The 15,771-nt window shown below is 47.2% G+C and overlaps 1 protein-coding gene across 11 annotated transcripts in view; it reads right to left on the bottom strand.

Annotated features, from left to right (window-relative positions):
* The window catches only part of KDM2B (lysine demethylase 2B), a 473,004-nt gene that overhangs the window by 103,675 nt on the left and 353,558 nt on the right, over positions 1-15,771 (bottom strand). For all 11 annotated transcript variants that reach the window (XM_063964438.1, XM_063964435.1, XM_063964434.1 and 8 more), the window contains one exon: positions 15,326-15,469. In XM_063964438.1, the coding sequence (XP_063820508.1) occupies positions 15,326-15,469 (144 nt within the window). The remainder of the gene's footprint in view (positions 1-15,325; positions 15,470-15,771) is intronic.

The raw sequence follows: 15,771 nt of genomic DNA on the forward strand, positions 1-15,771 counted from the left end.
CGGACTACGAGAAATAGATTTACCGGTAAGTAAAATCTTATTTTCTCTAACGTCCTAGAGGATGCTGGGGACTCCGTAAGGACCATGGGGATTATACCAAAGCTCCCAAACGGGCGGGAGAGTGTGGATGACTCTGCAGCACCGATTGAGCAAACAGGAGGTCCTCCTCAGCCAGGGTATCAAACTTATAGAACTTTGCAAAGGTGTTGGACCCCGACCAAGTAGCAGCTCGGCACAGTTGTAGTGCCGAGACCCCTCGGGCAGCCGCCCAAGAAGAGCCCACCTTCCTAGTGGAATGGGCCTTAACCGATTTAGGCAATGGCAATCCTGCCGAAGAATGCGCCTGCTGAGTCGTGTTACAGATCCAACGAGCAATAGTCTGCTTTGAAGCAGGAGCGCCAACCTTGTTGGCCGCATACAGAACAAACAGAGCTTCAGTCTTCCTGATCCTAGCCGTTCTGGTCACATAAATCTTCAAAGCCCTGACCACATCCAGGAACTCGGAATCCTCCAAGTCCCGTGTAGCCACAGGCACAACAATAGGTTGGTTCATATGAAAAGATGAGACCACCTTGGGCAGAAATTGAGGACGAGTCCTCAACTCTGCCCTATCCACGTGAAAAATCAGGTATGGGCTTTTATATGATAAAGCCGCCAATTCCGAAACCCGCCTTGCAGAAGCGAAGGCCATCAACATGACCACTTTCCAAGTGAGGTATTTCAACTCTACTGTTTTGAGTGGTTCAAACCAAGGTGACTTGAGGAAACTTAATACCACGTTAAGGTCCCAAGGCGCCACCGGATGTACAAAGGGAGGCTGAATATGCAGAACGCCCTTCACAAAAGTCTGTACTTCAGGAAGAGAAGCCAATTCTCTTTGAAAGAAAATGGATAAGGCCGAAATTTGAACCTTTATGGACCCTAATTTTAGGCCCAAATTCACTCCCGTTTGAAGGAAGTGAAGCAGACGGCCCAACTTGAACTCCTCCGTAGGAGCAGTTCTGGCCTCACACCAAGAAACATATTTTCGCCATATACGGTGATAATGTTTCGACGTAACGTCCTTCCTAGCCTTGATCAGGGTAGGAATGACCTCCTCCGGAATCCCTTTTTCCGCTAGGATCCGGCGTTCAACCGCCATGCCGTCAAACGCAGCCGCGGTAAGTCTTGGAACAGACAGGGCCCCTGCTGCAGCAGGTCCTGCCTTAGAGGAAGAGGCCACGGATCTTCTTTGAGCAACTCTTGCAGATCCGGATACCAAGTCCTCCTTGGCCAATCTGAAACAATGAGGATTGTTCTGACCCTTCTTATTATCCTCAACACCTTGGGTATGAGAGGTAGAGGAGGAAACACATGAGTGGTCATTCCGAGTTGTTCGCTCTGTAATTTTCTTCGCATCGCAGCGATTTTCCGCTTATTGCGCATGCGCAATGTTCGCACTGCGACTGCGCCAAGTAAATTTGCTATGAAGATTGGTATTTTACTCACGGCATTACGATGTTTTGTCATCGTTCTGGAGATCGGAGTGTGATTGACAGGAAGTGGGTGTTTCTGGGCGGAAACTGGCCGTTTTATGGGAGTGTGTGAAAAAACGCTACCGTTTCTGGGAAAAACGCGGGAGTGGCTGGAGAAACGGAGGAGTGTCTGGGCGAACGCTGGGTGTGTTTGTGACGTCAAACCAGGAACGACAAGCACTGAACTGATCGCACTGGAAGAGTAAGTCTCGAGCTACTCAGAAACTGCATAGAGAAGTCTTTTCGCAATATTGCGAATCTTTCGTTCGCAATTTTGATAAGCTAAGATTCACTCCCAGTAGGCGGCGGCTTAGCATGTGCAATGCTGCTAAAAGCAGCTTGCGAGCGATCTGTGTGAAGACTTCTTGATGAAGTCCCCACTCTCCCGGATGCAGGTCGTGCCTGCTGAGAAAGTCCGCCTCCCAGTTGTACACCCCCGGGATGAACACTGCTGATAGGGCGCTTACATGGCCTTCTGCCCAGCGTAGAAGCCTGGTCGCCTCTGCCATGGCCACTCTGCTCCTTGTGCCGCCTTGACGGTTTACATGAGCCACTGCCGAGACATTGTCTGACTGAATCAGAACCGGTTTGTTCCGAAGCCATTCCTCCGCTTGGCGTAGGGCGTTGTGTATGGCCCTCAACTCCAGGACATTGATGTGGAGACCAGTCTCTAGGCTTGACCAGAGACCCTGGAAATTTCTTCCTAGTGCGACAGCTCCCCAACCTCGGAGGCTCGCGTCCGTGGTCACCAGGACCCAGTCCTGAATGCCGAACCTGCGAACCTCCAGGAGGTGAGCACTGCGCAGCCACCACAGGAGAGACACCCTGGCCCTGGGAGACAGGGTGATCCGTTTTTGCATGTGTAGATGGGACCCGGACCATTTGTCCAATAGGTCCCATTGAAAGGTCCTTGCATGGAACCTGCCGAAGGGGATGGCCTCGTATGAAGCCACCATCTTCCCCAGAACCCTCGTGCAATGATGCACTGAAACCTTTTTTGGCTTCAATAGGTTCCTGACCAGAGCTACGAGCTCCTGAGCCTTCTCCACTGGAAGAAAAACTCTTTTTTGGTCTGTGTCTAGAATCAGGCCCAAAAAGGGCAGACACATTGCAGGGACTAGCTGGGATTTCGGTAAATTGAGAATCCAGCCGTGCCTCTGCAACGTCTTCACGGACAGAGACACGCTGTCCAGCAACTTCTCCCGAGATCTCGCCTTTATGAGGAGATCGTCCAAGTACGGGATAATTGTGACGCCCTGCCTGCGCAGAAGCACCATCATTTCCGCCATTACCTTGGTGAAAATTCTCGGGGCCGTGGAAAGACCAAACGGCAACGTCTGAAATTGGTAGCGACAGTCCTGTACTGCAAATCTCAGGAACGCCTGGTGAGGAGGGAAAATCGGAACATGAAGGTACGCATCCTTTATGTCCAGGGACACCATCCAATACCCTCCCTCCAGGCTGGCGATGACCGCTCTGAGCGACTCCATTTTGAACTTGAACCTCTTCAAGTACAGGTTCAGGGATTTCAGATTTAAAATGGGTCTGACCGAACCGTCCGGTTTCGGTACCACAAACAGGGATGAATAATGACCATCTCCTTGCTGGAGATGAGGAACTTTGACTATCACCTGTTGAATGTACAATTTGTGAATTGCAGCTAACACCAGCTCCTTCTCCGACAGGGAAGCCGGCAGAGCCGATTTGAAAAACCGGCAAGGAGGCATGTCTTCAAATTCCAGTCTGTATCCCTGGGAAACAATCTCTATTGCCCAGGGATCCACCTGTGAGAGAACCCAGACGTGGCTGAACAGACGAAGACGTGCCCCCACTTGATCTGACCCCCCCCCCCCCCCCCCCCCCGGAAAGCCCCAGCGTCATGCGGTGGACTTTGCGGAAGTAGGGGAGGACTTCTGCTCTTGGGAACCAGCCGAGTGCAGCTTTTTTCCCTTGCCTTTACCTCTGGCAAAAAAGGACGATCCTCGTACCTTCTTGCTTTTATTGGAACGAAAGGACTGCATTTGATAATGCGGTACCTTCTTCGCATGCTGCGGGGGAACATAAGGTAAAAAATTCGATTTACCGGCCGTAGCAGTAGAGACAAGGTCCGAGAGGCCTTTGGAGCTTAGTAAACAAATGCCTCTCTGAGCATCCCTCATATACAAGGCAGTATCTCTGATATGCTCAATGGTCATTAGAATGGTATCCCTATCTAAGGTGTCAATCTCCGTAGATAAGGAGTCTGCCCATGCCACGACAGCACTACAAACCCAGGCCCACGCCATGGCCGGTCTAACGATAGTTCCTGAATGTGTGTAAATGTGCTACATGGTAATTTCCTGCTTGCGATCAGCAGGATCCTTGAGGGAAGCAGTATCCGGAGAAGGCAGTGCCACCTTCTTGGATAAGCGTGTCAGTGCCTTGTCTACTTTAGGCGAAGATTCCCATCGTATCCTATCCTTCTGTGGAAAAGGATACGCCATAAGAATCCTTTTGGGAACATGTAGTCTCCTATCCGGAGACTCCCAAGCCTTTTCGCACAATTCGCTTAGCTCAAATGAGGACGGAAACGTGACCTCAGGCTTTTTCCCTTTATACATGTGAACCCTCGTGTCAGGGACAGGGGGTTCCTCAGTGATATGCAAAACCTCTTTTATGGCAATAATCATGTATCGAATACCCTTTGCCACCTTCGGCTTTAATTTTGCATCCTCATAGTCGACACTAGAGTCAGTATCTATGTCAGCGACCTGGGATATGGGGCGCTTTTGAGACCCTGAAGGTCCTGGCGCCACAGGGACAGGCACAGTCTGGCTACCTGACTGATCCCTAGCCTCAGCCCTGTCTAACCTTTTATGCAGGAGATTCACATTTGCATTTAAGACATTCAGCATATCCACCCAGTCCGGTGTCGGCGTTGCCGACCTGACATTCAAACACTCCCCCTCCACATTAAGCGAGCCTTCCTCGTCAAACATGTCGACACACACGTACCGACACACTTCATACACACAGGGAAACTCTTTTCTGAAGACAGTATACCCTTTAAGGCCCTTTGGAGAGACAGAGAGAGAGAGTATGCCAGCACACACCCCAGCGCAATGACCCTGGAGACCAACACAAAATGTTTTTCCCCAGCAGCGCTGTATAATATCTTATCCGCCAATTATGTGCCCCCCCCCCCCCTCTCTTTTAAACACCCCTTCACCGTGTGTAAGCAGGGGAGAGTCCGGGGAGCTTCCTCTCAGCGTTCTGTGGAGAGAAAAATGGCGCTGGTGAGTGCTGAGGGAGAAGCCCCGCCCCCTCGGCGGCGGGCTTCGGTCCCGCTCAAATTTGTGTAAAAATGGCGGGGACTCTTTTATATACATGTACAGTGCCCAGCTGTACATGTATATATCTTTTTACCATGTTTTGAGGTGTTATTATTGCTGCCCAGGGCGCCCCCCCTGCGCCCTGCACCTATACAGTGACCGGAGTGTGTGAGGTGTGTGGAGCAATGACGCACAGCTGCGGTGCTGTGCGTTACCTCAGTGAAGCCGCTGAAGGCTTCTGCCGCCTGAGACGTCTTCTTGCTTCTGTTCTTCTGGCTCTGTGAGGAGAACGGCGGCGTGGCTCCGGGGGTGGACGCCCAGGACGAACCTGTGTTCACCCCCTCTGAAGCTAATGGTGTCCAGTAGCCGAGAAAGCAGATCCTATCATTTAAGTAGGTCTGCTCCTCTCTCCCCAGTCCCTCGATGCAGGGAGCCTGTTGCCAGCAGTGCTCCCTGTAAAAATAGAAAAATCCAAACAAAAATGATTTCTAATGCAAAGAACTCAGGAGAGCTCCCTGCAGTGCGCCCATCTTCCTCTGGGCACAGTGTAAAACTGAGGTCTGGAGGAGGGACATAGAGGGAGAAGCCAGTGCACACCCAGAATCCAAAGCTTTCTTGAAGTGCCCTATCTCCTGCGGAGCCCGTCTATTCCCCATGGTCCTTACGGAGTCCCCAGCATCCTTTAGGACGTTAGAGAAACAGAGATATTATAAATACACCAGCAAATGGGATCTGTGGTTGCCTGGCATTGTCTGAAAGTAAACATTTGGGAATTGCAAAACAAGATAAATCATGCATGGCAACAAGTGGAACTACAACTCCCAGCATGGACAACTACTGAAACATCAAGGGATGCTTAAGTGTGCACAATGGTTATATTCATTTTAATTTAACCAACTTGTCGGAACAGCATTTGGGAGCAAACGACTTATTGGCGTTTACTCCCATATATTACCAGATTTTCTTCCCAACCAGCAAAATAGTTGGCTGGCCGGAAGGATAATCTTTAAATGTGTGGCCCACTTGAATGGTCAATCAAATTAGCCGCAATATTATCCCGGCTGCGAGTTAGCGTGGCAACAGCTGCTCCAGAGGTTTGCGAGCAAGAATAGTCTGGCCATAACTGTGAGAATGAAGTTGGAAGAAGCTGGGGACTTTGAAAGAAATGGAAGTCTGGTCAGCAGGAGCTGGATCCAAACACAGACAGACAAAGTGTGGATATCAGAGCCATGGACAAGGTACTGTGAGAGGGAAGTCATTAAGGGAGCCAATAACTGAACACAGCAGTGTATGACTGATAATGAAGGGCAATGACCAGACACAGTATGAGGGTGGAGAAAATTGGATCTGGGCTCATGGTGATGGGGAGGCAGGGATGAATGTAATCAGAGCTGAAAGGAGAACATGGAAATCACAGGTTGGTGGAGTTACACAGCTATAGTTTAGTTTAGATGGCATGTCAGTTGTCTAGCATGGGCAGATATAATGGCAATTATAGAGGTATGTGTGTCCATACTGGTAGCTGATGGGTTAACAGGAGGGCCATGTTCACAGCATCTATGAAATTAACTTCGTTATTTTGATTTAGCATTATGGCAAATAATAGCAATTTAGAACCAGAGTACTGTACAGTAGCTAGTGCTTGAGTTGTTTCCACATATGCAGAGTAACAGTATTAACAGGCTGATTCAATAGTTTTTGCGTCTCCTGCTGGACATCTATAGTAATGGGCAACTATCGGAGCTATTCAATTGTTGCTCTGATCAACCAACCATTGCTAGTCAAGGTGCCTGTAAGCTATGTGCGGATTAAACCTGTCTAAAAAGCCTGAATCGGCGGCCTAAATTCGGGTTTGGGTGGCCAAACTACGGACTTTTTAACACATTTTTCTTGCACCTCCGGGGGTTGCGAGGAAAAAAATGTGTCTGCCACAGCTAATGGGCGTTTATCGGAGCAACAATTGAATAGCTCAGATAGATGCCCATTACTATAGACGACCAGTAGGTGGAGCGCGCCACAACTTAATCGGCACCAAAGAGTCCACACACACTAGTAGCTGGTTGAGCTTTTTTCACCAACTTTTAAACAAATGCTAACTATATTTATATGCATGCATTAGGAAAGTCATATTTCATGCATAATTATTGCTACTCTAGAAAAAGCTTAAAAAAACCCAAAAAACCTATTAAAAATAAAATGCCATTTCAATCCGTTTCCACATATTGTAATGAATAGTAACAGTTTAAAATAGTTTAAGAAGAGATTTAACATCTTAAATGCAGAGCTAATACTTGACAATGCAGAATACACTACTTAAAACAATTTTATTGCTATTTCATGAAAGACAAATTTACACCAGCTTGTGAATGAGCCATTAACAGCGGCAAACTCCCACACCATACGCAGACCATAACAAGGATTACACAAGCTTACACAAAAATAAAACGCAACAATAACCATTAAGGGAAGGTAGTTCATTCAGATTTACTGCAGTGTGAAATCAAACAAGCAATGTTAAGTGGAATTCCAGCATTTGCCCATTTAAGAGAATTGAACAGGCAACTTGCAGCTAGGTGGGTAATAATGCTTTATACCGTGCATCTGAAAAGTATTCACAGCGCTTCACTTTTTCCACATATTGTTATGTTACAGCCTTATTCCAAAATGGAATAAATTCATTTTTTCCCTCAAAATTCTACACACAATACTCCATAATGACGTGAAAAAAGTTTTCGTTGAGATTTTTGCAAATTTATTAAAAATAAAAAAACTAAGAAATCACATGTACATAAGTATTCACAGCCTTTGCCATGAAGCTCAAAATTGAGCTCAGGCGCATCCTGTTTCCAATGATCATCCTTGAGATGTTCCTACAGCTTAATTGGTGTCCACCTGTGGTAAATTCAGTTGATTGGACATGATTTGGAAAGGCACACACCTGTCTACATAAGGTCCCACAATTGATCGTGCATGTCTGAGCACAAACCAAGCATGAAGTCAAATGAATTGTCTGTAGACATCAGAGACAGGACTGTCTCGAGGCACAAATCTGGGGAAGGGTACAGAAAAATATCTGCTGCTTGAAGGTCCCAATGAGCACAGTGGCCTCCATATTCCATAAATGGAAAACGTTCAAAACCACCAGGACTCTTCCTAGAGTTGGCCGGCCATCTAAACTGAGCGATCGGGGGAGAAGGGCCCTAGTCAGGGAGGGGACCAAGAACCCGATGATCACTCTGTCAGAGCTACAGCATTCCCTTGTGGTGAGAGGAGAACCTTCCAGAAAGACAACCATCTCTGCATCAATCCACCAATCAGACCTGCATGGTAGAGAGGCCAGACGGAAGCCACTACTTAGTAAAAATAAGATTTGAAACCTACCGGTAAATCTTTTTCTCCTAGTCCGTAGAGGATGCTGGGGACTCCGTAAGGACCATGGGGTATAAACGGGCTCCGCAGGAGACATGGGCACTCTAAAGACTTTAGAATGGGTATGCACTGGCTCCTCCCTCTATGCCCCTACTCCAGACCTCAGTTAGAGAAACTGTGCCCAGAGGAGACGGACAGTACGAGGAAAGGATTTTTGTTAATCTAAGGGCAAGATTCATACCAGCCCACACCATCCACACCGTATAACATGGAATCATACTTGCCTACCTGACCCTCTCCATGAGGGAGAAAATGCTCTGTTCCTGGACTTTCCTGGTAATGTATGATTGCCATCACCTGTGGTGAGCTAGTTCATTGATAAGAAAGGTGTTTCACCACAGGTGATGGCAATCATACATTACCAGAAAAGTCCAGGAACAGAGCATTTTCTCCCTCATGGAGAGGGTCAGGTAGGCAAGAATGCATGGAATATACGCCACCAGTTAACAGCATGAACAAAACAGCATCAGCCAAAGACTGATCTTAACTGTAACATAACCCTTATGTAAGCAACAACTATATACAAGTCTTGCAGAAATATGTCTGCACTGGGACTGGCGCCCAGCATCCTCTACGGACTAGGAGAAAAAGATTTACCGGTAGGTTTAAAATCTTATTTTCTATTACGTCCTAGAGGATGCTGGGGACTCCATAAGGACCATGGGGATTATACCAAAGCTCAAAACCGGGCGGGAGAGAGCGGATGACTCTGCAGCACCGATTGAGCAAACATGAGGTCCTCATCAGCCAGGGTATCAAACTTGTAGAATTTTGCAAAAGTGTTTGAACCCGACCAAGTAGCTGCTCGGCAAAGTTGTAATGCCGAGACGCCTCGGGCAGCCGCCCAAGAAGAGCCCACCTTCCTAGTGGAATGGGCCTTTACAGAATTTGGTATCGGCAATCCAGCCGTAGAATGAGCCTGCTGAATCGTGTGACAGATCCAGCGAGCAATAGTCTGCTTAGAAGCAGGGGCGCCAACTTTGTTGGCTGCATACAGGACAAACAGTGCCTCTGTTTTCCTAACCCGAGCCGTCCTGGCTACATACATTTTTAAGGCCCTGACTACATTTAGGGACTTGGAATCCTCCAAGTCTACCGTAGCCACAGGCACCACTATAGGTTGGTTCTTATGAAATGATGAAACCACCTTAGGCAAAAATTGAGGACGAGTCCTCAACTCTGCTCTGTCCACATGGAAAATCAGATAGGGGCTTTTGTGAGACAAAGCCGCCAATTCGGACACCCGCCTTGCAGATGCCAAGGCCAACAACATGACCACCTTCCAAGTGAGAAATTTTAAGACAACTGTTTGAAGAGGCTCAAACTAGTGAGATTTTAGGAACTGTAACACCACGTTAAAGTCCCATGGTGCCACTGGGGGCACAAAAGGAGGCTGGATATGTAGCACTCCCTTTACAAAAGTCTGGACTTCTGGGAGAGAAGCCAATTCCTTCTGAAAGAATATAGATAGGGCCTTAATCTGTACCTTAATGGAGCCTAACTTCAGGCCCATATCCACTCCTGTCTGTAGAAAGTGGAGAAAACGTCCCAGGTGGAAATCTTCCGTAGGAGCATTCTTGGCTTCACACCAAGATACATACCTCCTCCAGAAACGGTTATAATGTTTCGCCGTCACCTCCTTTCTAGCCTTTATCAGAGTAGGGATGACTTCCTCCGGAATACCTTTCCCAGCTAGGATTCGGTGTTCAACCGCCATGCCGTCAAACGTAACCGCGGTAAGTCTTGGAACACGCAGGGCCCCTGCTGCAACAGGTCCTCCCTGAGAGGAAGAGGCCATGGATCTTCTGTGAGCATCTCCTGAAGATCTGAATACCAGGCCCTTCGAGGCCAATCTGGAACAATGAGTATTGTCTGCACTCTTTCGTCTTATGATTCTCAATATTTTTGAGATGAGAGGAAGAGGAGGGAACACATAGACCGACTGAAACACCCATGGTGTCACCAGGGCGTCTACCGCTACTGTCTGCTGAGGAAATCTGCTTCCCAGTTGTCCACTCCCGGAATGAAGACTGCTGACAGAGCGCTTACGTGATTTTCCGCCCAGCGAAGAATCCTGGTGGCTTCCGCCATTGCCACTCTGCTCCTTATCCCGCCTTGGCGGTTTACATGAGCCACGGCTGCGACGTTGTCTGATTGAATCAGAACCGGTAGGTCGCGAAGAAGATTCTCCGCTTGTCGTAGGCCATTGTATATGGCCCTCAATTCCAGTATGTTGATGTGTAGACAAGCCTCCTGGCTTGACCATAGTCCCAGAAAATTTCTTCCTTGTGTGACTGCTCACCATCCTCGGAGGCTCGCGTCCGTGGTCACCAGAACCCAGTCTTGAATGGCGAACCTGCGACCCTCTAGAAGGTGAGCACTCTGCAGCCACCACAGGAGAGAGACCCTGGCCCTGGGGGACAGGCTTATTTTCTGATGAATTTGAAGATGGGACCCGGACTACTTGGCCAGTAGGTCCCACTGAAATGTCCTCGCAGGAAACCTGCCGAAGGGGATGGCTTCGTAGGTCGCCACCATTTTTCCCAGTACTCGAGTGCAGTGATGGACTGACACTCTTTTCGGTTTTAACAGGTCTCTGACCATGTTCTGGAGTTCCTGGGCTTTTTCCATCGGGAGAAAAACCCTCTAAAGTTCCGTATCCAGAATCATGCCTAAGAAAGATAGCCGAGTCGTTGGAACCAACTGTGACTTTGGCAGATTTAGAATCCAGCCATGCTGCTGCAGCACTCTCAGGGAGAGCGACACGCTTTTCTGCAATTGTTCTTTTGATCTCGCCTTTATCAGGAGATCGTCCAAGTACGGAATAATTGTGACTCCCTGCCTGCGCCGGAGCACCATCATTTCCGCCATTACCTTGGTGAACACCCTCGGGGCCGTGGAAAGCCCAAACAGCAACGTCTGAAACTGGTAATGACAGTCCTGTACAGCGAATCTCAGGTACGCCTGATGAGGAGAATATATGGGGACATGAAGGTATGCATCCTTTATGTCTAGTGACACCATAAAATCCCCCCCTTCCAGGCTGGAGACAACTGCCCTGAGCGATTCCATCTTGAACTTGAACTTTTTCAAGTACAGGTTTAGGGATTTTAAATTTAGAATGGGTCTGACCGAGCCATCCGGTTTCGGGACCACAAATAGGGTTGAATAGTACCCTTTCCCCTGTTGCATTAGGGGAACCTTGATAATCACTTGCTGTTGACACAGCTTTTGAATTGCAGCTAAGACTATCTCCCTCTCTGGGGGAGAAGCTGGTAAAGCCGATTTGAAAAAACGGCAAGGAGGTACGTCTTCGAATTCCAGCTTGTAGCCTTGGGATACAATTTCCATCGCCCAAGGATCCACGTCTGACTGAACCCAGATGTGGCTGAAGAGTCGAAGACGTGCCCCCACCGGCGCGGACTCCCTCAGTGGAGCCCCAGCGTCATGCGGTGGATTTAGTAGAAGCCGGGGAGGACTTCTGTTCCTGGGAACTAGCCGCAGCAGGCATTCTTTTCCCTTTACCCTTACCTCTGACGAGGAAGGAAGAGCCCTGACCTCTCCTGGACTTATGCGACCGAAAGGACTGCATCTGATATTGTGGAGTTTTCTTTTGCTGTGGGGGAACATAAGGCAAAAAAGTAGATTTACCCGCGGTAGCTGTGGAAACCAGGTCCGCGAGACCTTCCCCAAATAAAACCTCACCCTTGTAAGGCAAAACTTCCATATGCCTCTGAGTCGGCATCACCCGTCCATTGGCGGGTCCACAGGGCTCGCCTAGCAGAAATCGCCATGGCGTTGGCTCTTGAACCTAGCAGCCCAACGTCTCTCTGAGTGTCTCTCATATATAAGACTGCGTCTTTAATGTGACCTAAGGTCAATAAAATGGTATCCCTATCTAGGGTATCAATGAGGCTGACAAGATATCTGTCCAAGCTGCAACTGCGCTACAAACCCAAGCCGATGCTATCGCCGGTCTGAGTAAAGCACCCCTTATGTGTATAAATTGATTTTAAGGTAGTTTCCTGTCTGCGATCAGCAGGATCCTTGAGGGCTGCCGTGTCTGGCGACGGTAACGCCACCTTCTTGGATAAGCGCGTTAAAGTCTTGTCCACCCTGGGCGAGGATTCCCACCGTACCCTGTCCTGTGCAGGCAAAGGATACGCCATAAGAATCCTCTTGGGAATCTGCAGTTTTTTGTCTGGAGTTTCCAAAGCTTTTTCAAATAACGCGTTCAGCTCATGAGATGGGGGAAAGGTTACCTCAGGTTTCTTTTCCTTAAACATGCATCCCCTCGTGTCAGGGACAGAGGGGTCATCTGTGATATGCAAAACATCTTTTATTGCAATAATCATATAATTATGGGTGTAACCTCGCATCATCGTAGTCGACACTGGAGTCAGAATCCGTGTCCGTATCAGTGTCTGCTATTTGGGATAGGGGACGTTTTTGAGACCCTGAAGGGCCCTGTGACACCGTCACAGCCATTGATTGACTCCCTGAATTATCCGTGGACTCTGCTTTGTCTAATCTCTTATGTAACAAAGACACATTTGGATTTAAAACATTCCACATGTCCAACCAATCAGGTGTCGGCGTTGCCGACGGAGACACCACAAACATCTGCTCCACCTCCTCCTTAGATGAGCCTTCTATTCAGACATGCCACACACATGCGCTGGTTAGTGCTGGAGGATCAAGCTCACCGGCGGGCTTCGGTCCCGCTCAAATTATTTATACTGGCGGGGGTTTATTAATATACCGCCTCAGCAGTACCAACTTCATCTACCAGTGTCCCTTTGAGGTTAATATTGCTGCCCAGGGTGCCCCCCCTGGGCCCTGCACCCTTACAGTGCCTGCTGTGTGTGTACTTGTGGGAGCAATGGCGCGCAGCGTTACCGCCGCGCGTTACCTCAGTGAAGATCTGAAGTCTACTGCCGCCTTTGAAGTCTTCTTTCTTCTAATACTCACCCGGCTTCTATCTTCCGGCTCTGTGAGGAGGACGGCGGTGCGACCCTCTGGAGCTAATGGTGTCCAGTAGCCTAAGAAGCAGAGCCTATAAGTAGGTCTGCTTCTCTCCCCTCAGTCCCTCGAAGCAGGGAGCCTGCTGCCAGCTGTGCTCCCTGAAAATAAAAACCCTAACAAAAGTCTTTCAGAGAAACTCAGGAGAGCTCCCCTGCAATGCACCCAGTCTCTTCTGGGCACAGGATCTAACTGAGGTCTGGAGGAGGGGCATAGAGGGAGGAGCCAGTGCACACCCATTCTAAAGTCTTTAGAGTGCCCATGTCTCCTGCGGAGCCCGTCTATACCCCATGGTCTTTACTGAGTCCCCAGCATCCTCTAGGACGTAAGAGAAAAGCACATGGCAGCCCGTCTGGAGTTCACGCCAAAATGCACCTGAAGGACTCTCAGACTATGAGAAACAAAATTCTCTGGTCTGATGAGAAAAAGATTGAATTCTTTGGTGTGAATGCCAGGCGTCATGTTTGGAGGAAACCAGGCACCGCTCATCACCAGTCCAATACCATCCCTACAGTGAAGCATGGTGGTAGCAGCATCATGCTGGGGGGATGTTTTTTAGCGGCAAGAACTGGGAGACTAGTCAGGATAGAGGGAAAGATGAATGCAGCAATGTACAGAGACATCCTGGATGAAAACCTGCTCCAGAGCGCTCTTGACCTCAGACTGGGGCGACGGTTCATCTTTCAGCAGGACAACGACCCTAAGCACACAGCCAAGATATCAAAGGAGTGGCTTCAGGGCAACTCTGTGAATGTCCTTGAGTGGCCCAGCTAGAGCCCAGACTTGAATCCGATTGAACATCTCTGGAGAGATCTGAAAATGGCTGTGCACCGACGCTTCCCATCCAACCTGATGGAGCTTGAGAGGTGCTGTAAAGAGGAATGGGTGAAACTGCCCAAAGATAGGTGTGCCAAGCTTGTTTCATCATATTCAGAAAGACTTGAGACTGTAATTGCTGCCAAAAGTGCATCAACAAAGTATTGAGAAGAGGCCGTGAATACTTATGTACATGTGATTTCTTAGTTTTTTATTTTTAATAAATTTGCAAAATTCATAAAAAAAATTTTTTTTTCACATTGTCATTATGGGGAATTGTATGTAGAATTTTTAGGGAAAAAATTTACTTATTCCATTTTGGAATAAGGCTGTAACATAACAAAATGTGAATACTTTCCGGATGCACTGTATATGTGTATGATGAGACAGGCTGTATACAGACAGATTCTGGAACATCCACAATACTGTCACTTTGTTACTCAAACAATTTAAGACTATCTTTACAGGAAAATGAATGTATATATATATATATATATATATATATATATATATATATATATATACACACATACATATATATACATATATACATACATATACATACACACACACACACATCTCAGAGAAACGTGTATTTAATAAAAAATGCCAGTGTGATAATAAATTGGTGGTAAACAAGGATCAGAAAATCTAATACTGGTTTAGAACACCCACAGGCCACTCTTTCCTGTCAACATGTTAAGATAAGCAAAAGCTTTTTTTTCAGCGTGAAGTATTTGCAAAATGACTATACACTAAAAACTTCCAAGACACATCTTAGCTTTGTAGTTTACCAACAAAATGAAAGGAGAAAAGTCACTCAGCTTGATAAACAGCTGACAACAAACACTGCATCAGCACAATCAGTTTTTTTGCATTATAAAGGTCCTTTCATATAGCAGAAGTCATGATTACTGCATTATTTAGTCTTTTTGTTATCAGATAAGTTGAAACAGCAGAACAGATGTTGGCACTTGCATAAAAACTAATTATAGCCACAGAAAGCTATTGAAATTTTCTGCAAGACTATTAACCATGGAACCCTGCCAAATAAATATGATTTGTGCTAGCAGAAATTAATGTTGATCAACTGTAATTCTTACGCTACACAAATAATGGCTCTATTTTAGTAACATGTCTAAAAAGTGCAGCATTCATTGCATGGCCATCCATGATACACAGATCGGCCAAGAGCTAATACACTGAATACAACCTTGCACTATTCACTCTCACCTTAAGGCATCCTGGGTGGATTATTTCATTACAGATGGAGCATTCCATCAGCATTACATTAAATTTTGCTTCTGGTCCTTCTACACAGTCCTCCTTCCCCGCTTCTCCACACACTAGACAAACAGCTGTGTGAGGCAGCACCGGCTACAAGAAGAAGAAAAAAAGGTACAAAAAGAAAATAATAAATCACATGTACATTTAGAAGACTACATGAAATGTAGCTATAATGAAAGGAAAACTACATGCAAGAGGCCATCTGTGAATACTGCTATCTTTGCTGGTAAACAGTTTAAGATATGTATACTTCTCCTAGTGCTGCAGTTTGTGTATAGATTTGTACAAATGACTTGGTGCATGTGATGGGAGTTTAATATACATATGTCAGAGTGCAGTGACTAACACCTGAATGTTTTTAGGAGTAAACCAGAGTAATCAACGTTAAAAGT

Source organism: Pseudophryne corroboree, chromosome 1 (assembly GCF_028390025.1).
Source record: "Pseudophryne corroboree isolate aPseCor3 chromosome 1, aPseCor3.hap2, whole genome shotgun sequence".
In the NCBI taxonomy this organism is placed as follows: Eukaryota; Metazoa; Chordata; class Amphibia; order Anura; family Myobatrachidae; genus Pseudophryne; species Pseudophryne corroboree.